The 27,742-nt window shown below is 37.6% G+C and overlaps 3 protein-coding genes and 1 long non-coding RNA gene across 11 annotated transcripts in view; 1 reads left to right on the top strand and 3 right to left on the bottom strand.

Annotated features, from left to right (window-relative positions):
- The window catches only part of LOC122567545 (ataxin-10), a 72,309-nt gene extending 60,774 nt beyond the window's left edge, over positions 1 to 11,535 (bottom strand). For 5 of the 7 annotated variants that reach the window (XR_006316802.1, XR_006316797.1, XR_006316799.1 and 2 more), the window contains exons 1-6: positions 11,047 to 11,535; positions 10,498 to 10,971; positions 9,886 to 10,391; positions 9,615 to 9,817; positions 7,620 to 7,683; positions 7,226 to 7,497 (exon numbers count right to left, since the gene is read on the bottom strand). Coding sequence is in view for 1 of the 7 variants with exons in the window: in XM_043726207.1 (XP_043582142.1) it covers positions 7,304 to 7,497; positions 7,620 to 7,683; positions 9,615 to 9,817; positions 9,886 to 10,391; positions 10,498 to 10,971; positions 11,047 to 11,162 (1,557 nt within the window). In the remaining 6 variants the exon portion in view is untranslated. Of the gene's footprint in view, positions 1 to 3,939; positions 6,588 to 6,608; positions 7,498 to 7,619; positions 7,684 to 9,614; positions 9,818 to 9,885; positions 10,392 to 10,497; positions 10,972 to 11,046 lie in introns of those variants that run through there. The other 2 variants (XR_006316798.1, XM_043726207.1) reach the window with 2 other exon arrangements.
- A 149-nt stretch (positions 11,536 to 11,684) lies between these two features.
- LOC122567557 (proteasome subunit alpha type-5) lies at positions 11,685 to 13,225 on the top strand. Its single transcript, XM_043726228.1, has 3 exons — positions 11,685 to 11,836; positions 12,202 to 12,762; positions 12,841 to 13,225. The coding sequence occupies exons 2-3, from the start codon at positions 12,202 to 12,204 to the stop codon at positions 13,006 to 13,008; spliced, it is 729 nt and encodes a 242-aa protein (XP_043582163.1). The 5' UTR covers positions 11,685 to 11,836; the 3' UTR covers positions 13,009 to 13,225.
- Positions 13,005 to 15,237, bottom strand: LOC122567562. 2 transcript variants are annotated; one of them, XR_006316807.1, is made up of 2 exons: positions 13,686 to 15,237; positions 13,005 to 13,594 (listed from the first exon to the last, which is right to left on the bottom strand). It is a non-coding gene; the product is annotated as an uncharacterized LOC122567562 (long non-coding RNA). The 2 variants fall into 2 exon arrangements; XR_006316808.1 differs by having other exon boundaries at positions 13,005 to 13,589.
- A 5,694-nt stretch (positions 15,238 to 20,931) lies between these two features.
- LOC122567950 (proline-rich protein 4-like) lies at positions 20,932 to 23,845 on the bottom strand. Its single transcript, XM_043727136.1, has 2 exons — positions 23,780 to 23,845; positions 20,932 to 23,040 (listed from the first exon to the last, which is right to left on the bottom strand). The coding sequence occupies exons 1-2, from the start codon at positions 23,789 to 23,791 to the stop codon at positions 21,961 to 21,963; spliced, it is 1,092 nt and encodes a 363-aa protein (XP_043583071.1). The 5' UTR covers positions 23,792 to 23,845; the 3' UTR covers positions 20,932 to 21,960.
- Between the last annotated feature and the right edge of the window lie 3,897 nt (positions 23,846 to 27,742).

Here is a 27,742-nt window from a genome sequence, read left to right as displayed (position 1 = left end):
GAAAAGGTTAAGGAATTATCCTTTTCAACTCTTTTGCCCTGATTTTTATCCTTTTGCTGCTTTTAAGAAATCGATAACGCTAGACTAGACATGTGAGTAGAAGAAATATAAAAGTTGCGCAGAAATGTAAAAGTTTGGAACATAAAGTACCGATAAATGCCATTTAACGTCCTCCAACTATCGTCCGTGTATTATACACATAGCGTATGTATTTCGAAAGCGTCACAGCTGAAAATAATTCACTGCTGTGCCAGAAGAAGATGGAAACCGGCAAAGGGCGATCCAGAGGACTAAAAATGGAAAAGTACAAAAATAATATTTGACCGTCGTTTCCTAAGAATCGTTCGATCGTTATATGTGCGAAAAATGAGATTTCCGCTACCGTGACTAAGCGAGTCTATGTTGGTTATCGTCGCGATTATATCGTCCAACGAAAAACCAGTTCTTCGCGAAAGTATTCGTTACATTTCTAGAAACCTTAATGTCACGTATTTCGTACGAGACATCTTGCCCTAGGACTTTTGAGCAGGAGTGTACATCTGTATATTGGGAACGAGCGATCGTTCGCAACGATTAATTCCTTTCGTTAATTTCGGTCGGGTTGCCGCGTTTGATCGGCCCGCAACATCATGTGGGCCCTGAAACCACCCCGTTGCAGATCTCAACAAACCACCATCATCGTGGTTTTACCTTTTGAAACGGTCTCGTCGGTTTCTTGGTTTCGTTGAAACGCGATTAGCTCGGTTCACGTGATCCCGTTTGTTTGCGCGTGTGCGATCGTTTATCGCGCAGATTCGCGTTTAACGCGGCACGATTCAATTTCGTCGGGCAATTACCGCGACCACAAGCAGGTCTTCCGCTATGATTTTTGCCAGCGAACCCATCGGGCTGGTTTTCTCTTTTTCTTTCCAGAGATTACTTGGTCCGCTTCGTGCGGCTTGTTCGCCGGATTTTTCTTCCGGATCGGCAATTTGGTTTTTATCGAACGTCTTGTCAATCAGTTTGTCGGAGTTTGAGAGATGTGTTTCGAGAGATATTCGAAGCGTGATTAAGCGTGCAGGAATTTCAGAGAGCAAGGAAAGTTTTCCTCCAGATCGAAGAATGAAAACGAGCTATACGCTTAATAGGAATTTGTTTATATTCACGCGTATATAAAATAGTTTAAAAGAAAGCAACTTGTATCATCTTAAACTTCAAATATTTTCCTAACATATTTCGCCGATAGTAAGAGAAACTTGTGAGGGTAAAAAGCGAAACGATATCTCCAATATAGCCTTGTGTACGTTGGCGAAAGAGCATAACATGCTAGAGATGTTACTCGACTTGGTGGGGTTAACAACACATTATAGAAGAATCTCAAGCATTCGTGGGGTTTGTGCTCTAACTCATAAAATTGATCGTGAAAATTCTCGTATCGTCGAGTTATCATTTAGGAACCATTAACTATTTAACGATTATAGCTAAACGATCGTAAGCTAAGATTACAAATTATACGTACATGTTTCATCTAAATCCTGTAGTGCATTTCGTTCTATCTAAAAAATACGGTGAATTCAGAATAGCAAGATAATAAAAGAGTTCAGGACACTCTGTATATGGGTTCACAGTCGTAAAAAGGTTAAAACGTTTCTTTCGAACTTATCTAAAGAGCGATATATTTGAAATATCGAAAAATACCTAACAACGTTACAAAAATACCTAACTTCTTAGTACATCCAGTTATAAAATTTCTAATTCGTAATATGTTTCGCTTGTATATCCCTTCGTATTATAGCTTTAACGAAGGAAAAAGCAAAATATGTATTTCGAAATAAACCTCTCATCTTTCTAATAAAGAAATCATTAACGCATTCGTACTCTTGTTATCGAATGTTTAAAAGCCAACGGATTAAAGCAAGACTTTACATGCCTTTTTTAAACATCTATCATGCTTATCGGATATCACAACGTTCGTGTTACGCTCGATTTGTAAATCGAATTTTCCAAAATTTAATTAATACCCTGCGATTTAGTTGAGCACGCAAGTTAGTATACAGCGTAACTAGCGGAGTGGAAAGCGCGTTTAGTCTCGTATAAATCAAATCGTTCCGTGGCACGGCAGTGTAATTAGCGGCTCATTAACGATGTTAATTTATTGGCCTACTTGTCGCAAAGTGATTCGATACCAGTTAGATCGCTTCGTAATTATTCGAATGGAACGGTTTTCGTTTTTCTAATTTGGACACCGGTTCCTTCGCGACAATTTAGTTATGCAAAGCAATTCACAGAGAGGCCCCGATCGATTTCCCAACCAGTTTTCTATCGGCGTTCCGACCGATCGAAAATTGAATTGTTTACGCAAAGTTCGGCTGTTCGTCATAGATCAATAGATTTGGTCACTTGGTAACAAAAGCAATCAACTGTCTCGATTGTTGCGTTCTTCGAATTTTTATGTCGCAATTTCTGCCTTGTTTTAACAAGCAGAAAGATTGATGATAAACCCTATCACGCGCTTGAAACGAAGAATCGTGAATATCAATCTGTCCCTTAGATACAGAATTATTTGAACATACTACAACGTTAGAGCCGAGGCTGTAAAGTCAAATTTAAGAATTCCATTAAAGAGCCATATAACATCAACCCCGGGGAATTAACAAATCCCATGTAACCCTGTCGGAGAAGTTTCCATTAAACAAACTACCAAGATCTCGGTGAAGGAATAAAAAGAACGTTGTATATTTTACCAAGGCGAGTTCTACGGACGGTCAGCGTTGAACCGCCGTAAAACATTCCGCTAAAGTGTGTTCGCATTCGCCTCCTAGACGCGGATCGTCCTCCGCTAAGATCCTGGTGAAGAAAAGCTGGCGAAGAGATGTCGTGCGTCTAATCGTGAACGTAAACACAGAACTTGCGTTCAGGCTCTCGCATGGTCCCACGAAATGTGTTTTAACGACTGCCGCACACGGTGCATGAGCCATAAATGTTGCGCCGACCCGGGGATTCGTGTAATAGCCACTAAAAGCAGCCCTCGTCCCTTTATGGACCGTAAAAGCTCGGATATTTGGAACGAGGAAACCGTCGCTTAAAATTTAAGCAGAAGCGAGCCGCGATCGTCCTCGATGGGCCGACGACTCGTCTTTTCGGAGTCGTCACACCGCGAAAAACAAAGTTTTCTTCGTCGTTTGTCGAGCGACGAATTTCTTATTCATTTCGACTTTCATATCGAATTTGAGGAGAAAGTATTTTTTAGATCGTTAGGTAACAATAACGAACATCTTGATTAACACTGATTTAGTATTAATTTCTCGTTTTCGCCAAAAGTCACGAATTTATCTTTGGTAGAATCGGCGCACGATTAGGTATCGCCCTGTATAACGATGTAACTCTTTTGTACACGATCGATGTACGCAAGGCATACGAGGGCACAGGAAATATATCGGCCTGTCGGCTCTTTCAGAGAAGTTTCGCGTAGGCGCACAGGTCCGTTCGAGGCAGAGATCGTTTAAAAGGGGATCCACGACTTATTAGGCACCGACATAGGTTCAATTCGCGGCCTCTATTAATACATGCTAGCCGATTTACTTTTCTGCCTGTTTACACCCTACTTGCGTCGCTTGTTTTTCGCGCTCCACTCGATTTCCGCTCGCCTAACTAATTGAATCGCGGATTATACCAACATGCAATTTACATCACCACGTTCTGCTTTCATATCGAAACCATGGATAATTGCGCCAGTCGTTGCAATAATATTTCTGATCGTAAAGAATAATTTACGCCAAGGTAAAATTTGTTTTCAATTGTTCGCTTGAATTACGAGATATTGTACATTTTTCAAACGTTTCATCTGTTTAGAAAAAGCGAACGGACGAAACACGAGTAATACGCTAACGTACCTTTAAACGATGTTTCTATATTCTGATAGACTCTTTTTATCGTAGCACACAAGCAGCCTAAAAATAAAAGTCTGAAGATAAAATCATTAAATCCGTGTAATATTCTGCGAAACTTTCGTTTAACCTACAGATTCTTCCTTTCAATTTTATCGTTTATTAATAAATTTTATCATTTATCGATAAATCGTAAATGACTTCATCTTGTTTATGTTGTTAACATCGAAACCACGTTAAATAAGATTTCCCCGATAAATATCAAAATCGAGAGCACAAAATATCTCATTGTTTGTAGATAAGGTGTCAAATTTATCGAAAAGACAATTTTTTCAGCATGAATCCTTAAACCAAGGAATTCGGTACTTAACGATCGAAATATCGATCGATCAAGAAGCTGCGTGGAATCACGAACTCGAGACCATCGACGTGCTTTCACGCATCGGCTATTAGAATCTATGAATATTAATCGATAAAGATGCCGAACGAAAATGGTCGATACGGTATTCCCGTTTGAAATCGGATACCAACCACGTTACGATTACTTGTTTTATACATTCTAGACAAAATCGACTTTCAAGTGCATAGAAAATGGCTTCTATATTACCAAACCCTCTTATCATAAGACATAGAAATTTGCCTCGAACGAAAAATTCTTCCGCTTCTTTTATGACGAATTATGTTCGTAACTACAGACTACATCTCGATTATAATGGTTAATCATTACGATATACGGAATATATGATTCTGTAACTACTGGCGCAACTACGACCAGGCTGATTGTACGTGAAAAGATAAACGAAGAACGCAGAATGAAATTTATTTATATTAGGTTTCATTTTCGAGAAAAATGATATTCAATATTTGACTGATAAATATTGATAGATTTTGAGCCGCGAAAAAGCACTCTAACGCATATATACATCCTTTTTTTTGCTCTTTCCTGTGTCTTTTCCCTCTTTCTACTTTGTCGTTTCACCTTTATAAAGGTATCATTACCACGGCGAGATTAATCCTGCGTATAATTAGCTGATAAATTTCGCGTTAATTGCCGGCCATTATAACCGCGCGAGATTAATCGTCCAGGATCGCTTGATATTTAAATTAAAAGCAATCTCCCGCGGTTCGTGCAAAGCCGCTTCTGCGGTGTCCACGCCAGAGTCCTTTTTTCCTTTTCGTAATTTCCCTCTCCCCAACTCCTTCAACCGTTGTTCGACGAAACGAAGCGTTTTATAAATAACTGTGTTAATCTAGAATAATCGATGAACAAGCGTTCCATTATCGTTCATATAATTTTCCTGTAAAGCGTCTTTTCGTCCTCTTCTCATGCATTTTCCCCATTATCTTTGTATCTTTAAAAAACTGCGCTAAACTTAAATAACACGGACGTTAGATATTGAAGATTTGCTTCTGCGATATTTAGAAAGATCTATCATCTCCTTTACAATATCAATTTCAGTCATTCTTGTGATAAATTACTAAAAAATTTACTTCGAACATAATTGCGGCAGAATTTCACGATTTTTTCGTGATCTTTTTTCTACGGTCTCGCATAATTTATGATCTTTCGATGTGCTGCATTTGTCTACTCCATCGCTCGAAACTTCGAATATTCGAGTAACTTAAATAACAAACGTACGGTAACTCGATAACGAATAATAATGAAAGACGAAAATGAAGGAATGCCATGCAGTTCTTTACAGACAATAGATTATAAATCAGCAAACAGTTGGTTACAGTCGATCAGATCGTGAATCACGTCCGCGTATATTGATAGAAACGTATCATTACATTTTGTAAAACGTTTATACAACTGTGACTCACGTTGAACGAATTTCGATCGTGATATCGATCTAATTACCCGCCGATTTCTATTTGAATCTTGAGAGGTACAGTTCACGACGTTGCTGATATTTGCTGATATTTGCTGATATTTATAGATTGACAGCGTCGTTTTTTATTGGCGTTACACGCTTCAGAGTAGACAAGTAATTAACGATTCCTAGGAAAGAGAGAAATCGCGACAAGATATAAACGACCATAGAAGGCAATATACAATAACACAGTTCAAATTTCGAGGATAATAGTAAACTTCAGTAGAGTATCGAGACATCTGCACGCGACGAATCATAAGTATAGCAAAGTAATAAGACAACCATTTAACGAAATCACGATTTCCACTTTTCTAGAAACGCCGGCAAACGTAATAATAAACTTGAACGATAGTAAGATGTTATCGATATTCAACGATGGCTAATAAACGTTCGTTCGTAAACGAATTCGCAATGACAGATGCGGACGTACAGACGTACAGCTGCATTAGTAACTGCTAATAGACCGTGAACCCGTGGCAGCTTTTATCGTACCGTAAATCAGCCGGCCGCGAATGCAGATATAATGTCTCCTTACGCAATACGATATCATATTTCATGTAATGGTACCTATCATGTACTATAATTGTAGGCTTATTTTACAGTCGACACACGCTAAGAAAGATACGTTTGCAGTCGGCCTAACTCTCGAATAATTATTGCGGTCTAACTCCCGATAAAGAGATCACCGATACCTTATCCGGTGAGCTATCGATACACAAGCTGGTAAATAGTAATATAATTAACACGAGTCGCGTGATTATACATACGTATGGACGATCGAGATCGTGGAAAGTGACTGCCGTGCCGCGGCCGTGCCAAAGGAAACCGCTGTTCCTCCAATTCGAAACTGAATTAAAAGTATCGTTAAAAATTAAGTTTGTCGTTCCTAATTTTTTATAGTATTCTTTTCTAGCTTCTTTCGTTTTATTTCCTGCGACAGTTTGATACTGTTTTTATGTAGGGCGAGGCAATAGAAATTGCTATCTCAATTTATGCAATAGGGGGAAACGAATCAAAAGAAAATCGCCGGATTTCTATGGCGGGTAAGAGTGGATAGATGGAGAAACTTCTTTTTGTTGTAATAGAAAAGTATATTCTTTATAGTAGAACTTGGTAAAATTAAAATTGACTCGGTCAAATGCTTACTAAAAAAGGATTTGGTAAAAAAAGTTTCCAGCGATTGTCTAAATTGTAGATATCAATACAGTACGTCTTGCTTTATACGTTATTAAAAAAAAAATTAATCAAAAAATGAGTAAAAAATCTATGTATATATACATATACTACCTATTGCTATATAATTGCTATATATTTAATATGAAAATTCTAGTCCTACGGATTCGTTAAATTTCGTTCAAAATTCTAACAGCATATTTTCACAGTAATACCGAAAAACTCCAAAATACAAAGAAAAAAAATATCAAATTCGATAATATTCCAAAGGGCTAAAAATATGATCAAAACGTATCCTTTATCATATCATACCTCTTTCGAGCCAATGGACAAAAACGAAGAAAGGCTTCGCCAAAGAGGCTCCATGTGAAAGATCTTCGATAAAGTCTGTTATTTTCGTTCACGCGGCAAGGGCACGATTCCAATTTTCTTTCCTTCCTCGTCCTCGTGCAGCGCGACACCCATTTCCTGCAGCACGCTGCTCTCCACGACGCCGACTCTGTTGCAATTCCGGATGATCTCTTGATTCGCCGGATTATCCTCGCATAAATTCCGCAGCGCGAGGATCGTCCATTGCATTATAACTGCGCGTGTAAAATTTAACACGGGCATTAATTAGCGTGTCGGGATATCATCGAGGATTCACGCGAATCACAATAAGCGAAAGGATCACGAAGCTCAAAGGAAACGAGTCCGGATTACTTACGTGGATTTCTCGCGTCTATATTGCAGCAGTCCAGAAGCAGAGGCACGACGTCCATTTCACGAAGCTGAAAACGTTCAACATCGTTGAGAACACGCGTGTGTAAACTTATGTATGCTTATGGTATCATGTATAAAACTGCGAGACTCTGCATAAAATTGTAAATCGTCGCTTGATAAGTATAAAGTACACTATCGTCATACTTCCGAATTATTGCAAGCATGTAACTATATACAGTTAGTAGATATTGACCGAAACAATAGTTAATATTAATTAGCATGAATGACAAAGCAATGATTTATTAATTTAGAATTCAAATTTAAATTTGAATAGGAAATTAAAGAATTGAAATTTAAAATTTCCTTTTTCAATCCGAGTTCAATAAAGCCCCTGCGATGCCATAAAAGGATCAGCCATGTTACTCAAAAGGTATTACATCGTCACAGCATCGCGGACGTTAATTTATTTTTATAGCAACAGCGTGCACTCTGATTTATCGCATTCGCCATTCGCGCAGCCATAAAAATATTATTTTTGCACGGCCCGATACATTACAGACCATAGGCCGCGTTCATGGACTCTCGTTCGTGAAAAATGAGTCGCCATTGAAAATCGAATGGAACGTAATTGAATCGCATGTCGGAGCGACGATACATTTTATCGACGAGTACCTAAATTCATACACCTCGAACCATCGTATACGAATCATCATTGGGAATTGAAGCTGACGGACGAAGAAGGTCTTCGCAAGAATTTTTTCAAACGCAATACCCCCTACTTACTCAAGAAGCACCTTGCGATGGCCATCAGCAAACAGATACGTGTACACACATACACAAATTTTTCATTACGAACCGCGCACATTTCAACGGAATAGCTCGAAAGTCACCACCGGTTTGTATATTAACCTCATAACGCTGGAGAACGTCGTATTTTACGAGCAATCGTGATGAGGATATGCACATTTTAAAATTACTTAAGAAGGATAGAAATACCGGAGTGCGCGTGTTTTCCGAACGAAATTTAAGAACACGATCGCCTTCGACACCTTTCCACTACCCAAACACTGAAAGAAACGGATACAGAAATAGTAAAGGCGAAGAAGAAGCGAGGAACGAAAAGAGAAGAAAGAAAGAAATCGAGGTCTGTCTCGATTCGCACTCCTGCGTGGTATCGATCGCATGCGTATCGATAAAACGATTCGAACGCGGCAAAACAGCGGCCATGGCTTCGATCTTGCTAATATATTAACGCGGTATCCGATGTTGGCTAAATTGCCACGTCTTCGACTCGGACAGGATACTTAATTTTCCTTTGTTCGGTGAACAGTGCGCGCCACGCGGGATCCGTTCTCCTTTCTTTTGTAGCCCGTCTCTTGCGCGCCAGAGATGAAATCAATAAGAAGCAATAACGATCACTCGCGAATGCCCGTGCACGCATAAAGGGGCTAAATAAAAACCGAGCAACCAGAGAGTCGTTTCGAGCGCAAGGTTTGTAATATTCATCTACGCTCTACCCTGCACTTCGCTGTCCTTTGTTTTTCCTTGTTCTTCGTTTCGCGTGTCAGAAGATGATCTACGATGCAAAAGGTCTTTGTACGCGGGTGCACTTGATAAATGATCGATCGGGGTTGAAGGTTAGAGCATGCAAGAAATCATTGTAAAAATTAATAGATCAATGACTGATTGAAAAAAATTCTGCCGCTTTTCGTACGATACAACGGGGGATTTTCGTAGTTTATTCTTTGTAGTACGTGAAGCAGTTGCGATTGCCACCGTATAGGGTTCTAAGGCGCTACTTTCCAGGCAAGCATTCGAGGGCAAACGTACTATTTGTATTATCAACTGATGGTGCCTTAATATTGTCAATGACAAAATAATATACGGTTCAAATTTGAATATATAGAGATTAAAATTTTGATTCACACAAACAGATTTCGTTTAAAATATATTTTAGAAAGGACAAACGAGTAGAAAATAAGAATTAATATACACTTACAAGATCTTGATATTCCTTATTTCTGTATGACATATTTCCAATAATCCTTATTAAACCAGCTTTAAAACCAAATGTAGGATGACCTTCTAAATCACCTCTTGTTGTTGACCCTTGTATCGCTGAAGCTACATCACTCAACTTTTGTAGGGGCGTGAAATAATTATCTGATAATTTTCCAATCGTTTGAATGGACTTTAGTAGATCTGTAAAAAATGTAGAGTTGAATATTTTTATGTTATAAAAGAATTATGCTATAAACGAATATACTTACAACTACAATTAATAAGCAAGCTCTTTTGATCCTTTAGAAAACTGTATTCTTCGCAAGATCTTGAAGTCAAGGCTCCAAGAATATCAAGAAGAATGACGATTTCTGTAGGTTCTATTTCATCTAAATATGTATCTACTGTCTTCAAAATCAAATCACTTTTTCTACAAAATCTTTTAATTAAAAATTCAATCGCATCCTGCGTAAATTTATATTCAATTTTGTCTATTGAATTTGAGAGTTCGTTATAAATTATTTCTAATAAACATAATTTATTTTCGATAGTCATATCACAGTATACGCTTTGCAGTATGTCCTTTTCAGATAATAAAAGCATCAAGGCCTCCTTTGCACTTTCAAAACCTTCTTTAGTTGCTTTCAATAATTGTGAACATAAACGTTTTTTTTCTCCTTCCGAGAAAGTTTTCCCTTCAAATTCCTTTAAAGCATTATGTACAAATGCACACGAAGCTCTAACAATTGGTATATGTTTAGAATGTGTCATAGTTCTATAAGTAAATAAAAAATCTATAGTACTCGAATACATATCCCGATTAAAACAAAATAATTCAACAGAATATATTAAAAATGTAAATTTATATTAACAGTACTTACATTATTACATCCTTTAAATCAGTATTGTATAAAAATTGTAGTATATTATATTGATCTGGAAAGTTACTATCTTTACATGCAAATGTAAACAGATTACATAGGAACTGGATACTTAATCTTAAAATTTCCAACTTTTCATCTGACAAATCGCTATCGAATTTACAGTGAAATGTTGTAATAACGTTTGATGTCCATCCTACAACACCCTCGTAAGGAAAATGAGAATCGAATGGATAAGAACTAGAATTCTTTATCTCTTCTAAATTTTTGTTACTTGCTAGAACGCGATATAAATTGTGACTGTATGTGCCTCGCTCGATTGTAGTTGAAATATATTGTTGGTGTACATAACTATTAAAACAAGAATTTCCTAGGCATTTTAAGCAACCAATCTTTATATCGTTTGGGACAACAGAGTCTTCGGTTGTAAGAATTTGTGCTACTTTTGCCAAGACCGGAAAGGCAATTAATTCCCTGAAAATTAACGATCTGTTATATTCACTGTTTAATAACGTTTTGTTACTTATCGTACTATTTTTTAAATCATACTTCGATTCAAAAGAACTAAAAATTTTTGGATTGAGAAGATTCAATAACTCGTCCCAATGTTCTTCAGCAAAGGCAGAATTAAATTTCTGTAATAAATGAATATCTCTGCCGTTCATTATGTCAATCGTTATTTGTAACGCTATTTATTTTACGAAGAATGATTGTTCGTTCTTTTTTTTTTGTATTGTATATAATCTGATATTGTATAAAATAATCTGATGACACAACCTCAAATGAGCATGTTAGAGGAGCCATCTTTAAATAGACGCCAGAAAATATGTTTATAAGAGTTTAATATAGAAAATAATTTTACAAAATTAGATATAACAAAAAGGTAGAACGTATTTTTAATCATTAATGGTATATAATTCTGAATATGATCAATATTATTTGTAATTTGTAAATATATTTTGACTAACGTTGCATAAACTAGTGAACCTAACCCCAACCTAACCCCAAACTAGTGAATTGGTTAAAATCATATTACATTATTTTTGTTCATGCTCTTAAAAAGTTGAAATATTATTTGCATATTATAATTTTTGTGTTATGATTGTCTAAATTGAGCGATAAATGTAATCAATTTTAAATATTTTGACTTTGAAAATATTTCTGTACTTTGAAGTTAGGAATAAATTGTGCCTTAACATTAGGGTTCCGAGAATTAAAGATACGTGTCTGTATTTATCCCCGCCATTAAATTCAAGTCTCTCCGTGACTAGCGTTTGTGACAGTCGGCTTAAACTTATTATTAAGCAATTTTTATTGAAATAATAAAACTATCTCGAAGGTAAATCTTCTTATTTCTTGAAAAGTAATTAACTTTAAGTGGGACTTACATTTTGTCTGTTTCTATATTCATGTTTTGAATCTATTAGTTTTGCTATGTCATTCCGAGCTAACCACATTCCATTTAGGCCTTTTCTAATTATTATAGTCATTATTGAATTAACTAAGGAATAACAAATTTATTGTAATTATATTTGAAAGATACCGTTTGTATATATCATTTTGAAAATAATATTAAATGCATTGATATCAAATTTATCAAGTCATAACCTCAAAGTTTCGATCCAATTACAATCTTGTCATCTTTATATTTCAGAAAATTTAATCCATTGTGTATCTTAACAACCTATGTATTTTTATTTTCAGATGTTTCTAACACGTTCTGAATACGATCATGGTGTTAATACCTTCTCCCCAGAAGGGAGGTTATTCCAAGTTGAATACGCCATAGAAGCTATAAAACTTGGTTCCACTGCCATTGGAATTGCAACATCAGAGGGTGTTGTTTTAGTTGTGGAGAAACGTATCACTTCCAGTTTAATGGAACCCACAACCGTGGAAAAGATTGTAGAAATTGATAAGCATATTGGATGCGCCGCATCCGGCTTAATAGCTGACTCTAGGACTATGATCGATCGTGCTAGAGTAGAATGTCAGAATCACTGGTTCGTCTACAACGAGAGAATGTCTGTGGAATCAACGGCACAGGCTGTATCTAACCTAGCTATACAATTTGGAGACAGTGACGACGATGGTAGTGCCATGTCAAGACCATTTGGCGTAGCAATGTTATTCGCCGGTATTGATGAAAAAGGGCCTCAGTTGTATCATATGGATCCTTCTGGCACCTTTGTACAATTTGATGCTAAAGCTATTGGATCTGGAAGCGAAGGCGCGCAACAGAACCTCCAAGAAGTTTATCATAAGGTAAGATATTTATTTTTTGTATAAATTGTTTTAGTTTTTGCGTGAACAGTCTTTCAACATTTCATGGTATTGTTACAGTCTATGACACTTAAAGAAGCGATAAAGGCAGCCTTGGTTATATTGAAGCAAGTTATGGAAGAAAAACTAAGTGATAACAATATAGAAGTAATGACAATGACACCCGAGCAACTGTTTCATATGTTTACAAAAGCTGAATTACAGGAGGTGATTACAGATATTGCTTAAAGTTTAGGGCACTTAAAACATGTTGATTTTATTGACATGAATACGTATATTTATATATAGCGGATATGTGCTACGCGGGAGTTGTATATCCGAAAATTACACATACGTTTTTCATTTAAAGAATATGGAATTTCTACACGATGAAAGATTTTGTATTTTCACCTTTTTTCAAATCACCTGCAAAGATAGTAAATTATATATTATATCTTTAATCTTATATCAAAGATTCCTTGATACCATTTCCTAATTATTTTTGTGTTCGTGCATTTGTTAATGTTTTAACACGTCTTAATTAATTTTAAACATTACTAACGTTAATATAATCGCATGAAACATAATTCTTTTTATAACTATCCTTTTCATATCCTCATCTTCGTATAACAAAGCGATTCACACGATTTTTCTTTTTAACCTCCTAATTTAGTTAATTGAGAATTTGCCGTCATCAAGAGAAGATTCATTGCGGTCAAAATCCAATACCTCTGGTACACTTCCATCCCTTCCATCTCTGTCCACCGTTGGGTGAAAAGATCGCAGCATGTATTTTGGTGTTTGTAACCTCCTATCCTCGAATTACGTTTCTATCCTTACAAGGTAACACATAATAAAATATTTTTGTAGATTTCAGTCGCATGATTTTTTATTTTAAAGCTATATGTATTTATGATATTTTATACCTTTGTGCGAAAGTTTTGATTTTATTGTACGGATTGTACATCTATGTTTACACATTAATTAATTAATTAATTTTATTAAAGAGATAATATTCATTACTTTTGTAAAATATCCAATCAAACTTTTACATTGACAATAGCGCAGTAATAGATTATTTTTAAATCTTGAAACAGACATCTTGCATCGGTAGCATAGGTTGCATAGACGCAGGTGCACGGTATTTTAAAAACGTTTTATAACGGGCACGATTAAATCTAATCACAATCAATCAATTTTAAAAACAACGCTACAGAGATTTAGGACATTTTCGTCGAAAATCTTTATAAAGCATATATCGTATTTCATCTGCTATTAAATACATATAACAGAGTTGAAACGTAAAATTTTTTTCATAGTGTAATTAGAATGAGTCACAACACAACTCATAGAGCTACACAAATTTCTAAGATCTATTTCAAAACCACCAACGTTCAACCAATAAATATTACACAATTACCAAACATTACAAATTAAGAAATTATTTTAAAAAACGAAATTAGATAGATAGATTATATATAATTAAAAAGAAGGAAAGAAATTAATGAAAAAATTAGGTATACAAAAAGGGCATATATAAGCAAATCCTTCTTCGTATATTCCTATTTTATCTTTAAAATAGCCATCGTTAAAAGAAGAGTCGCGATGATGGCGTAGCATAGACTCTCCTAGGGCGAATCGCTGAATTCACGTCGAACGGAAACGAACGGGACGGTTGGTTCGTTTTCGATTAAAAGCTCTCCAGGGCTGTGAATGCCTGTATCCGAAATCAATAATTAATTTCGCTCGGTGGCCGGGGGACAGACAGAAAGCGAGCCGAGCCGGAAATGGTTCGGGAACTCGCTCGGTTACTGCGATGTTCCGATAAAACGTCCCTTTTTATCCCGTTCTCTCAGCTGCCAGATTATTGGATATTATTCCATTTCAAGCGTTCAATCCCGCTACGATTCGCTCGCTCGGATTCCCATGGGGGATCCTCTGTCGTCCGTTGATTGTTGAAGCCACTTACACGCGCGCGCACGCGCCCACGCATATGCACCTGTGTGTTCCAACTCGATTTAGAGATGTTGCATTTTGTTGGAATCGTTTCCACTTTCTTTTTTTTTTTTTATCTTTGGCTGGTATCATCGAAGATAGATCGTATTGAACAAAGTAAATATTTAGATTATATTACAAACTAAATTGAATTCTATAGTTTAAATTCGAACTGCATTTAGCGCCAGAGAAAATAGGTTTCGTTTTTATTCTGAGGACGGGCGATTTAAAAATTGAATTTAATATATTCCATTTTGTTCCAAGTGCCTTCATTTTATGCTCCGTTTGTTGAATAAGAATCAAAATAGATGGCATTGATCGGAGATGGAATATTTAACGATCGAAAGTTTAATTTAAACGTTTAAAGACGAATGTGTTGGAATTATAATTAGCAATTCAGGCTACTAGTTTTAAGCTTCAGAGTAAAATTTAAGAGCTTCGTATATTCTGTATAATAATAATTCATTAAACAAAATACTCGAAAGAAAATAATGCTTGAAGATTACGAATCAACAACGAAGGTCCTTCTATCCGTCTTACCTACCTACGGTTCATAAAACAAACGTCTATCTACGTCAATTTAGAATCAGTTAAACAGTTCTCCACTTCAATTATACGAGAAAAATCGAAATAAAGAAGATACGGAAAGGTCAATGTTGAAGAACCCGAAGGAAGTTTTCGAATGGTGATTCGGATGCTCAAGGAGCGAAGGGAAACGGAGCGTGGAAGGGCTGAGCGGGCTATGGGAAATGGAGTAGAAGGAGAACGAGGAGGACTCCGTAATTAACTGCGATGAGAGAGCGGCGGGATAGTCCCGTTTGAGTCGCTGAGAATCCCCCGGGACCTGATCCGTCGTATCAGACGCCAAACACTCCACTCCCGGTACCGGAGTTCGGTCTCGTCGTCGGCCAGCCTCGAAGCCGGCAACGTTCAAGTTTCGCTACGATAATTGCCTTCGCTTCACAGTCGCGCCCCCGACACCCGCGGCATTGGATAAAAGGGACTCCACCCCCGGCTTCTACGAACGAACCTGCGAAGCCCAGGGACCAACGCGGATGCCGCGGGGGAAACTCGATAATGGCTTTCAGCCTCTGAATTTACGCGATTCAGATCTCCCCGTCACGGAAACTCCTGGATATTCTCCTTTCATCGGTTCAACCCCTTCCACTCTTTTCTCCCGTTGTCCATGGAGTTTGGAGAGCATTGCCCTGTTTCAATTTTCACCGTCACAATGGACGTCGTTTTGCTTGTTCGAACCTTTGTCAAGTACTCTGGGAGGCACATTTTCTTTTCTAATGCACCTTTGAAATATGTTTTGCTTGGTATCTTTTTTGTATCTCTTTTGGTATCTTTTCGGTTTGTCATAGAGCTCGAACATCTTATCGCGGATTTATAAATTGGTTCTCCAAGTGTTTGTAGAATTTGAACGCGAGTGCAAATTAATTAAAATCTAATACTCAAAATTTCGATATTTCGAATTGAAAGGGTAGTTGATATTAGGCTGTCGCGGTGCCCGGGTATTTTATCGTGGATAAATTAGCGTCTAGGTGCTATCTTTATAGAATTTAGTGGTAATAGAATTTAACAGGTATTTTAATATACATGTACCATCTCTTTAATTGTGTTCTAAAGTTTTGTGTTCTACACAGTGTTCTACATGTTTTACATAAACGTCTGCAGCCTATATGTAACGAAACTTGCAGAAGCTACTTCATTTAACCAAAATATGTAAAAATTCCGATACTACCTTTAAAATTAACAAACCGAATCACTCTGTATCTTTACAAACGTTCTTGTAATTTCCCAATAGGAGCAATCGAACCCGGACTGTCATTTGAAAGTTCACCCGTTTAAATCCCGCTCGCACTTTCTACCGTCCAGTGTTTGTAAAATAAACCTTGTAATTCCCAACATGGTTAATCAAACACCCTATGAAAGATTCATTAATCGCGTTCGAGCGTAGCCACGCGATCCACCGATAGAAAAACGAACAAATTTCGCTCGTGTACGTTTTCACGAAGTTAATCCTGCCTGAGTGAGAGTGAACGCGCCGTCTGGAAACCGAGAAGTAACTTCCGGTATCCGGGACTCGTAATATTTCTCCGTGTTCTTCCGGTATCCGCGAGACTTTTTTCACTCGTTTCCTCGAGCGAAACTATCATGGTATAACGTCGTTCGAGAGTCACGAACAGAGTTTGAAACGACAATTACGAATGAGGGAGGACGAAGATTTTATTTGTCCTTGTAGACGAGCGATAAACGCGATCTAAACGCGCCGGTTCGACGATCGTTCTTCGTCGAAAGCTGCAGCTCGTAACACGCTCTTGCTTTCACCGCAATTCAGTCGAGAAACTACGGGACTCTGTTCTACTGAAATAAATATGGGATTCGTAAATAACCGTGCAAGCAACTCGTGCGCTGACTAGCGATGACATACGTCGTTCTCGAAACTTTTTCTTTTGTAATTTGCAAGGCAAAAGATGTCAAAGCTCTGTAACGACGGTTTGGATAACGCGAAGTAAGATCGGATGGTGTAAACTGGTTCGGATAACGAAACGTTTTTTTTTTTTAGTTTTTGTACAACCGCGTTAATTATCTAGTCTGGCAAATGCGGCAGGCTGTAGTTGGAAACTTGCTTCGCGTTAGAAATATGGATTTATGATGGTTATTTTTACAGTAAATTGGAATAATTACAGATGCTTGGGTAGATTTCTAATAACGATGGGAAAATTTCACACAGTTTTACTTCGATTTGTTTATTTTAACGAATGTACCGAGTGTTTCGTATTTAAATTTATTCTCCGGTATGATAACGCAGTCATCTTTGTATACCGGTGAATGTATCAATTGTAATGAAATACGTGATTTTACTTATCTTATTTTGAAGCTTATTTAATCCGCAATATATTAACTGATTTCTTGAAATTTCTGAAAAATTAAAATAGATTAAAATAAATGAAATCGATTGTTTCTATATTCCTCCTCATTGATGGAATATATTCCACGTGTTATAAAATACTCTGTGTAAGAAATATGTCTTACTATCTCTAATAGAGTAGTAGTAACGATACTGTATATAAAATAATATATTTTAAATTTAATAATCGGAGGATCGGGACGGGTCATGGATAAGATAAAATATCGATGTCATTTTGAATAATTACAAGAATGACGTAACAGTCACTAACGTGATACACGAAAATCTTAGGTAATCATGATTTCATGCACTCTCGTGATATAATAGTTACACGAACCGTGCATAAAGCGAATAACTTAGGCACATTACATACAGCTGCTCCTTTTTTAAACTACTTCTATTACTCGCTCTAATGGCAGTGCTTTAAAGCATATCGTAATTCATCAACATGTTTTGCTATAGCAAAGCGCAATTCAATTACCACGAGGCAAGAATGAAAATATGTGTATATATTTATCATAGAAAAGGAAGAATAAATAAAACGAATAAATTTTTTTATTTCACTAATGGTAATTGCGACGTGAAACTCTGAAAGGAAGCGAAAGAAAAAGAAGAGGACGAGCACACTCTCCTTCTATTATCGCAGCGCTCGATAGAAAACCGGAAGCATACGAGATCTCGATGCAGGAAGGAGTCGATTGCAACGTGTACAGCTATAATTCACGCATGGCAGAATCGTCACGATTTTTTTCACTTTCACAAAAGTTAGCCACTCGTCCGCTTATCTAATAAGACCAACCGCATGCACACTTTCATATACGGTTATGTGTTCTTTGTAATTCCCGGTTCCCGTGTAGCATAACATTTTACATAACCGAAAGGACGAAACAATCGCTGACGTGGTCGTTAGTTAATCCAAGAACCGATGTTGCCTATTATTTATTGTTCGTATTTACGTTCGAGCGTTAATTAAATCGGTGTTACCTGTGTGCGCTCTCGTGCGCCTCCTTTCCCCGGTTAAAAATTAAATTTTTCCGCATCGATGGACAATTTCATTTATACTTCTATCTGATTTCTTTTATCGCGTTAGATAAACGCATGAAACTTGAAATCGATAGAAATACCGATTAATGCGAGAACAGAAATAAGTTATTGAAAATAAGTTATTTCGTTATTATTCTGTAGCAAAGTTGCTACGACTTAGAGGAAATTTAATTTTTATGTACACTGTCGGCCATAAGTATTAGCAACTACGGTGTATGGCCATAGAAAGTGTTATACTATGTTTGCACAAACCCTCGCTTTCACATAAATAGTTTTTAACATAGTAAGACTCTTTTTTATCGCGTACCGATAACCAATTACCGAGTTTCAAATTATTTCAGTTCACCGGAGAATCGTCATATTCCAATATCAATGACGCGCGCGATCAACCATCGGCGATTATACTTACAAGATCAAAATTAAAAATAATAAAGAGTATTTTATGTTCCATGGTAACTACGGCCGATGTCAGACTCGAAGGAAACTCAGCAAAGTTTTTAGACACGCGTACGTGGACCAGGAGAATATACATGTATATTCGTGTGTCCATATGGCGCAGCAGCCGTGGAGAAAGTAATGCTTTCTTGAGCACGTATATACGAGCCTCTTTAATTGCACCACGAAACGATTAAGATTTACTCGGGATCGAAAGTACGCCGCCCGGAACTGGCCTCTGAACGTTCCAACGTTTCGTCCTCTTTTTTCCTTATATTTTCGTATCCTGTGATTAAAAGATTTCTCGACATACCATAACCAGTTGCTTCATGATTGATTTAACGTTAGTTACGATATAAATTAGTTATTTATCACTGGATACCGTTGAAATCTTATACGTATCATTCGCATTCGATACTTTCCATGTTTGTGAAATTAGTTTTGTCGGTGTTCTAGAGTTTCTTTCCTACATTCTATTTACACGTCTCTCGCAAATGTTTTAATTTTGTGGGAAATTAATTTTTAGACTATTTTTACTATTAAATTATTGTTAATACCATCGAACGTTCAATAATACTAACATTTAATATTATTCTAGAAATTAATTTTTCATAAAATTGACAAATTTCCAAAAGATGCATGTAGAATCTAGAAACGAGGCTGCAGTAAACTGTAGTAAATATAAATCTATCGATACCTTCTTTGATACGTATTAAATTTCATATTAATGCTAATTTAAAAATAATACCTGACTTTTCATGATGTTTTTCTTCGAAATTAGAAACCTGTTGATAACAGCAAGCTTTTAATATTTGTTTCACCATAATACTGCGGTATAGTTTGTAGGAAATAATTTGTGAAAATCGTTGAGTTGTTACGTGAATGTGAAAATAAATAGGTATACGTGACTCTTCTTCGACGGCGAATCGTTTTTTCGTGTTCATTCGTCGAGCGAAAGAGATGTTCACGTAACGATGTTCTGTCCCGCTCGATCCTCTTGGTTTCTTACATCGAGCTCGTTTGGTTGGCCGCGTTGGTAGCGCGAAAAGGGAAATTTTGCAAAAGTGAAACTCGCCGCGGGGATGAGATTTCCGGCAGAACCGTCGAGAATGAATCGAGAAAGCGTCAGCTCGTTAGCGCGTTCGCGCGGAATTTTTTTAACGCTTTTCCCAACTGAACGCGCGAAAATCTTACGTATTGTGAAAAGGAACGATAAACGTATCGTCGTTACTATAAAAAGTCACTTGCGAGAATATTCTGATAAAATTTGTTAATTGCAATTTGAAAGCGATACCACAGAAATCTTTTTTAAAAAATGGTAGAAATATCCTTGCCTTTTCTTGATTTCTCTTTTAAAGAGTAATTTTTATTTCGTTGTAATTATTAACGCGACACTTGATAAATTTATGAATCTCGTTATATCTCGAGTGAAATTATTGTACGAACAGATTGATTCAGAAAAAAGAAATTAGTTAGATTTTAATTTTTTTATGCTACTGTAAACTTCATCGATATTTTAGTACATTTTTTTACGGTAGAGTTACGTCATTAAGTAGTTACTTAAAATTCAGCGTAACGGTTGCATTAGGTTGCACATAAACGAGTAAAAGTATAAAGAAGAATGCTTGGAGCGGGTTCGTTAAATTTTACGAACTATGACTAATAGTCCCCAATGGAAAGCTGAAAATTGGTAATAGTTGTTCGATAGAAAACGGAAGACTCGCATAACCTGTCGAGACTAAAACAACTCGAATAACAAGGAAGAAAATAAAAGTCGATGGTGTCAGATGACAGGCGAGTATTTATTAAAAATCTTTGATACAAAAAGACACTCTATTTCACTCTTAACTTAAATTAGGTACAAAAGTGGTTCGCCGCAACGTAATTACGTGGCTGCGTTTATTTCACATCGGCTAACTTATGCTCGTAAAGCTCGCTTAAATGTCGTTAATGTTAGTGTTTTCTTTGGAACAGCTTAAACATAGACACAAAACTAGCGAATTTTTACATGGACGATTTCCAAGAAATTTTGCGATCAAACAGAACTATCGTACGTGAAATCACGTTTGTACTATCGTACATTATTCTACAAACTTTTTTCGTTTAAAACTTCTTACATTTTTAAGAAGGCTCGTGTTTTTTTAGATAAATCGTGCTATCTCGCTAAATATCGCAAGATCGATATATAAATTTGGAAAATATGTTTCAACACTGAAAGTATTCTGGTTCTCTTAGAATATTTGTTATCGGATTGGCAAGGTGGAGCTGAAGAATTTAATCGACGGATACAAAATATGTCTACCGAAATCTAGAGAAAGGAAAATTTTCGCCTGGGCTTCCCTTAAACCCATCTCTTCGATTGAAACTAATTAGTGCATCGAAAGTATATTGATCAGAGGAAATTAGTACATCGACCAAACGAAGACGCTGTCACGAAGAAATCGCTAATATCACCCAGTTACGAGCATCCTCCTAAGTTACCTAAAAATCTGAAAGACAGGTTACGCTTGAGAGAAGCACTAGCTACAAGAAGCTTGGGGAACGGTTTACCTCGTTCTCTCTCCCCGTTTCGCACTCTATTGTGCTCAACAACTCGAGACAACGAGCTGCTCCCGATACCTCTTTATTCCTTTCCAAAAATAAAAATATATACTAGAAAGAAGAGACGATCGAAATGTTGAATTTCGTCGACGGTGCGTTTCTTCGGCTTTAAATTCGCGAAGAGATAGAGACGATTGCCCAGAGATCCAGCAGCGCGTATATGAAAAATCTTAACATTTCGAAGAAATCGTCTCGATCACCGAAAGAATTCAACGATGATGAGAGAAATATCCGCCGCTGTCTCCACCGTATCCAGAAAATCCTTCGTAGCCACCGCCGCCGCCGCCGCCGCCACTGCCTCCGTGTCCCTCGTGAATCGGTACTGGCACAGGTACCTTCACCGGTACCGGAACCTCTTTCTCTACCGGTACAGGTACTTCCTTCTCGACGACATACGGTTTGTCTACCGGTACCTTGACAGGGTAGGGTACAGGCTTTGGGACCGCGACTGGTACCGGTTTGTGGACGGTATACGGTTGAGGGACTGGTACCTTGACCGGGACAGGGTAAGGTTTCTCTACTGGCACAGGGTACGGTTTGTCCACTGGTACCTTAACTTCATAGGGTACCGGCTTGTCTACCGGCACTGGGTATGGTTTCTCAACGGTGACTGGGTACGGTTTGGGCACAGTGACCGGGTACGGTTTGTCCACTGGTACCTTAACCTCGTACGGTATCGGCTTTTCGACTGGGTACGGTTGCGGCACCGGAATTTTGACCTTCACCGGGTACGGCACATGCTTCTCGACGGTATATGGCTGCGGTACAGGCACCTTAACGGGCACAGGTACGTGTTTCTCCACGGTGTACGGCTGCGGCACCAACACCTTTACCTCGTACGGTTTGTCCACTGGTACCTTGACTTCGTAAGGCACCTTCTTCTCCACGGTGTACGGTTGTGGCACGTGTACCGGCACCTTCACGAACACCTTCACCGGGTAAGGAACGTGTTTCTCCACGGTGTAAGGCTGGGGTACGCCGACCTTCACTTCGTACGGGACATGCTTCTCCACCAAGTAAGGCACGTGCTTGGTTACTTCGTACGGCACTGGCACCTTCTTCACCACGGTCACCGCCTTCACGTGCTCGTGTTGATCGTAGCTGGAAACACCTCCCCCGCTCAGGTCACCTCCTCCACCACCCAGGTCGCCGTAGCTACCGTGCAATCCTCGTTTCTCCGTCTTCTTCTCCGACGAATCGGCTACAGAGTCCTTCGGTGACGCGCTCTTCTCAGCTGCCTTCTCCGAGCAGCTAGCTTGCGTGGCCAATGCCACCAGGACGATGGCCAACTGCGAGTGAAAGTTGGGAATGATAAATTAATTTGCAATTACATTGGAAAGTATACTTGGACGACGTCTCCGTTCTACGTTCGCGACAAGATTTTTCTTCAGATTCAGATTCAGAGGTTTAGAAGGAGATGGAAAGTGGCTAGTGGACTTCCGCAGATTCGATTTTGGCTTATCGGTCAGTCTCGTCTTTATAATCAAATTTGCGTTGCACTCAAACATATTGTGTAGAAGTATATAATAGTTTTTGTATAAGCCAAGACGATCTACGCTGTTGGAATTGGAAATTGCAAGAATTTGGCTTCCTAGTTCTTAATTCTCTTTGCTCGTATCCGTTTCACAAATTTTTTTTCTCTAAATTCCAATACGATCATTTGATAAAAAGGTAAATAGTAAAATAAGAATTCATATTGCTAGACCTGTTGCAAAGAACTCTCTTTTTCGCTATACATAGAAACACTCGAAATACGTACTTTTGAAGTTCCCAAAGATCGTGAAACTTTTTATTAAAGCTTTATTCGGAGCGCAATTAAGCAAGCGTAGTTTAAGTAAATTTAAGTCTAGTTCCAATTAAAATGACTCTATCTTCTTCAAAATAATATCGAATCAAACGACGAAACGCGCTCGAGGTGACTTTCGTGAAACCAACCGTACACTTTTCAAATTCTACTGAAACTCGGACAAGCACGACGGAGACCTGCCTCCGATTTGAAGCATTTTCACGGGAAGCAGAGTCGCTTACCTTGATATTCATCGTCGAGTTCGCGTATGTTTTGATGTGGCGTATAACCACTAACTGAACCGCTTCGTTTTCTAGACCGAGCCTTATATACTCAGCGGCATAATAGCTCAGTTACTTTCGCTGCACCTCATCGTCCGTATTATACTTGTGCGTCTTGTTTTGCATTTGCAAAAACGTGTTCGCGTCAGTGCCGGGATAACGTACGGGAAATTGAGTAGTCCATGCGCGAGTCCGCCTCTAATCGCGCGGTGATCTACCGCTATTTCGAACGCGATCCGTGGAAACTGTTCCATTAGATAGCTTTTAAGATAACACATAGTTACACAGAACGCTCCCGTTCGGTTCGTTGTTTCGCCTTCAGTGAATAATTAATCGCGAGCATCGCGATATTTCCAGCGTTGTTCGAGTATGAGAAATTTGTATGGAATACAATTTGTGTCCTTGAGTTTGATATTTAACTTTGAACGTATACCGCTAGAATACGATAGTGAAATTTTTGTTTTGTGAAAATTGTGACAATTCCATGATTCTTTGCGCGTCGTTTCGAGCAATTTAAAATTGATTTTGTAAATATATTTTACGCGTTCGAGAGATATTTTCAGCGAAATGGCATGTTTCTCTCGTAGGAATCTTTTTAAAATCTCCAAAGTGTCCTGAAACTGTCGCGACTTTGTGAAAGTGACGCTTCGATCGTATCGTTCGTTTCTTTGCTCCGCCTTTCTGCACCGAAAGCTTTTCCTCCGCGATTTTCTCAAATTTTTCTCCACGATAAGAATTATCAAATCGTGACCCACTTTTTCGAAACGCTTCACGAGCGTGCATCTAATGGGTTTTTGATTATTTAAGGCAAGCGTGTCATTGTAAATGAAATGCGGCTGTTATTACGTCTTGAATACCGGCGTGAGGTAAATTGAAGGAAGTTGACGTTCACGCAACCATGATTCTCACGACGCCAGTAGCACGATTTCCTCGTCTTCGTCCAGCGTGAAAATCTAGAACGCGTCAACTCCTCATGTGTCCTCGTGATCGGCCATACTTCCGCATGGTTGATTACTAGCGAGAGCAACGTCCATGTAACTAATTCTCCATCGTATCCAAACGTGTCGTCGAAAGTTGCTTTTTCCAATGTGATTCGAGACGATTTAGGAAGTCTGATGGAACCTCGAAGCATTGCGTTATATTTACAAACTATCGGAAATCATTGCAATTTACAAGAAAATTTTCTATACGATGTTTTATCTTATCGAAACAAGGATTCCCATGGTTTGATTCAAAAAAAGTCATACGTTGTCAGACTTCTTCGTCGTCCTCGGTGTTCTCAAAGCAATCCTGTTCGCCAATCTTTTTACTAACGCGATTTAACATCGTAGTTTAGTAAATCACTCGTACGGCTGTATCGTCAGAAATTTCGATTGATATCAATTTCGAGGAAGTGATATTATCGCAAATGAAGAAACGCAGACAAATTTTTATAAATTTACCAATATCTTAAGAGGCTTCGTTACTTCGTTAAATTTAGTTCTATCTATCTAAGAAAGCGTAACAAGTAAAGCGTTATATTATATTGATTTGCTATGTAACTATGATTCATAGTTCTAACTAGAAATTATAAAGAGATATCGAAAAGTCCACCCCTTCTCCTCACTGTCGATTCTATCTATTCGGTAATCACGCTCATCCATAATTCGATCAAAATCCCACAGGAAAATTGAAATCGGAATCGAATCAAATTTGGAGAGGATTCAGGTGTGTTTCGTATATCACGAGCGTGCTTGTTAATCCGCATATAACCCCTTATCTCCGGATAACGTTAACTCAAAGCGCAGTTTCGCGCACACGGTGCGTCGACGTGTTCGCAAAGGGCGGCCATTAGGCGCGTGTAATTGCCGCAGAAATCCGAGCAAAGCTCGCCGGTCGCTTCGCATGCGGAATACCTAATGCCGTATGTTAATAGGATCGCATGCGCTACCACCATTTCGATCTTGCCGCGAGATAGACCGATAGTTTTTAACGATTAATACGCTGCATAGGCATCCAGCTGGCTAGTATCACCGTAAATGCTCGTTACGGGGTCTTGCCTCCTTTATTTGTACGATTTTCAATAAATATCACCGACCTGCCGCGAATTTCGCGCTACAACTTCGAAACACGACCGTCGATCGATCGATTTGCTGTTCCAGTTTCGTTTCGCGATTTGTGTAATGAGATCTAATCTTCTTACAGTATGACGCAGTAACGAGGAATATGGAAGGAACGACTTAAAAAATGTTTCCTTTCTTTTTTCTATACGAAACATGCATATTTCTAGAAATAAGTATTCTAAGATACGATGAAATGCGATTTTTTATGCGATTATTAAACAGCCAATTATTAAAGTCGACAATTTAAATCACATCGTATATAGAAATTTATTTTATTGCCTCTTTCTTTCCCTCAATGCCAATAGCATTATATATACATATATTATCAAAAAAATGCTTTTCATCAGCATAATTTAACATGGTAGTTTCATAAATCATTGCTGGCATTGCATTATTGCGATATAAATCTTATACTCTTATTTGGCAAAGATTACCTAATAAATACAACATTATTAAATACAACTTTTACTACAAGAAATTGTCCTCTTGAAAAGTCATTAAATATTTATGCGGCAATGACACGAGGAGAGAAATATTCTCATTCGTTTATTAGATTTATACTATTTTATCGCACGCACAAACATAAGATATTTTATGATTACCGATGAAATTCTTCCAAGTTTCTCTAGGTGTGTCTGCCGAATTTCAAGCCAAGATTCCTGTCGAAATGTTTATCGACGATTCATAATAGTTCATAAGTTTGTAGTTTGCGTGCTAATTACCAGCCGCGATGTAACGTGAAAGTTTTCCTTCCTCTCTTGTCAGTTACAACCGATCTTTCTTCGAATCGCGCTGCACTCTTTCTGAAATTTAATTCATCGTTTCTACGTCTTTCGACATTTCGCCGTTTGTGCTACAACGATATTCGTGATAAATTATAATAAATTGAATTCTAAATTAATTTTCCCGAGTCCAGTTTGACTGGAAGCAACTTAAAAGGAGGTAGGGATAGTAAACTAAAATATCATATGTCAGGAGATAAGATCGTTCTCTATTTTATACTTTCTCCTCCTCACTTCACTGGATTTACGGATACGTACGGTCACGTTCTGTTGGAAATGTAACATTGTACGAATAACGCCGAGGAAATAACGTTCTATGATATAAATACGATAAACGAAGATGAAATTAATCCTCGAATATATCGAACCATCGAAGGATAAGTAGTAAAACTTGGCGTGACGAATCGCGATTTCTCATTTTGCCATAAATTATCGTATAAAGATGGTATTTGCCCTTGCGCTTTCATAACGAATATCATATTACTTCGTTTAGTTTCGTTTTATTTTCCAGCAGTTGCCTTCGGTGAAAATAATAGGGAACTTTTCTTAATAGAAGTTACACATTTTTGGAAAATGCGATTACGTACAATTGACTAAAGATTGCACGAAATACGATGGGAAACGCGAAGATTCGTTCGAATTTATTTACTAGCAACATTGGAGAAACAACGAACGCTTAATCGTTGTAACTTCAAAATTAGATCGTAGAAGATGGAAGTATACATATTTTGCTTTCGGATTTTACAATTTTATCTGAAATCTATTATTTAATTATTTAATTCTATCAAAGAGTGACTCGTTATATCCTTTACAGGAGAATTTTATTCAATTTTTTATCTTTTCCGTTTAGTCATTTTTAGAATTACTATTCCTTGGATTCTGTGTAATGTTTATTGTACAGAATATTTCACGTGACTTATTATTCCATAAAAATGCATACAAGATAAAAAGTAAATTATAGTAATAAACATAAATGTAAAATATTATTATACAGAATGTTGTATTTCTAGTTAACATAAAAGCGTGATTATTTTTTACGG

This window comes from Bombus pyrosoma, linkage group LG5 (assembly GCF_014825855.1).
Source record: "Bombus pyrosoma isolate SC7728 linkage group LG5, ASM1482585v1, whole genome shotgun sequence".
NCBI classification, from domain to species: domain Eukaryota; kingdom Metazoa; phylum Arthropoda; class Insecta; order Hymenoptera; family Apidae; genus Bombus; species Bombus pyrosoma.
Note: the sequence above shows the minus strand (reverse complement) of the source record. Positions and strands in the feature narration are given on the sequence as shown.

What these genes read in the sequence shown, in the direction of transcription:
- LOC122567557 (XM_043726228.1), top strand. Translation starts at nt 12,202, where the DNA reads ATGTTTCTAACACGTTCTGAATACGATCATGGTGTTAATACCTTCTCC. An exon ending in TCCAAGAAGTTTATCATAAG is followed by an intron (nt 12,763 to 12,840) that starts GTAAGATATTTA and finishes GTATTGTTACAG; the next exon opens with TCTATGACACTTAAAGAAGC.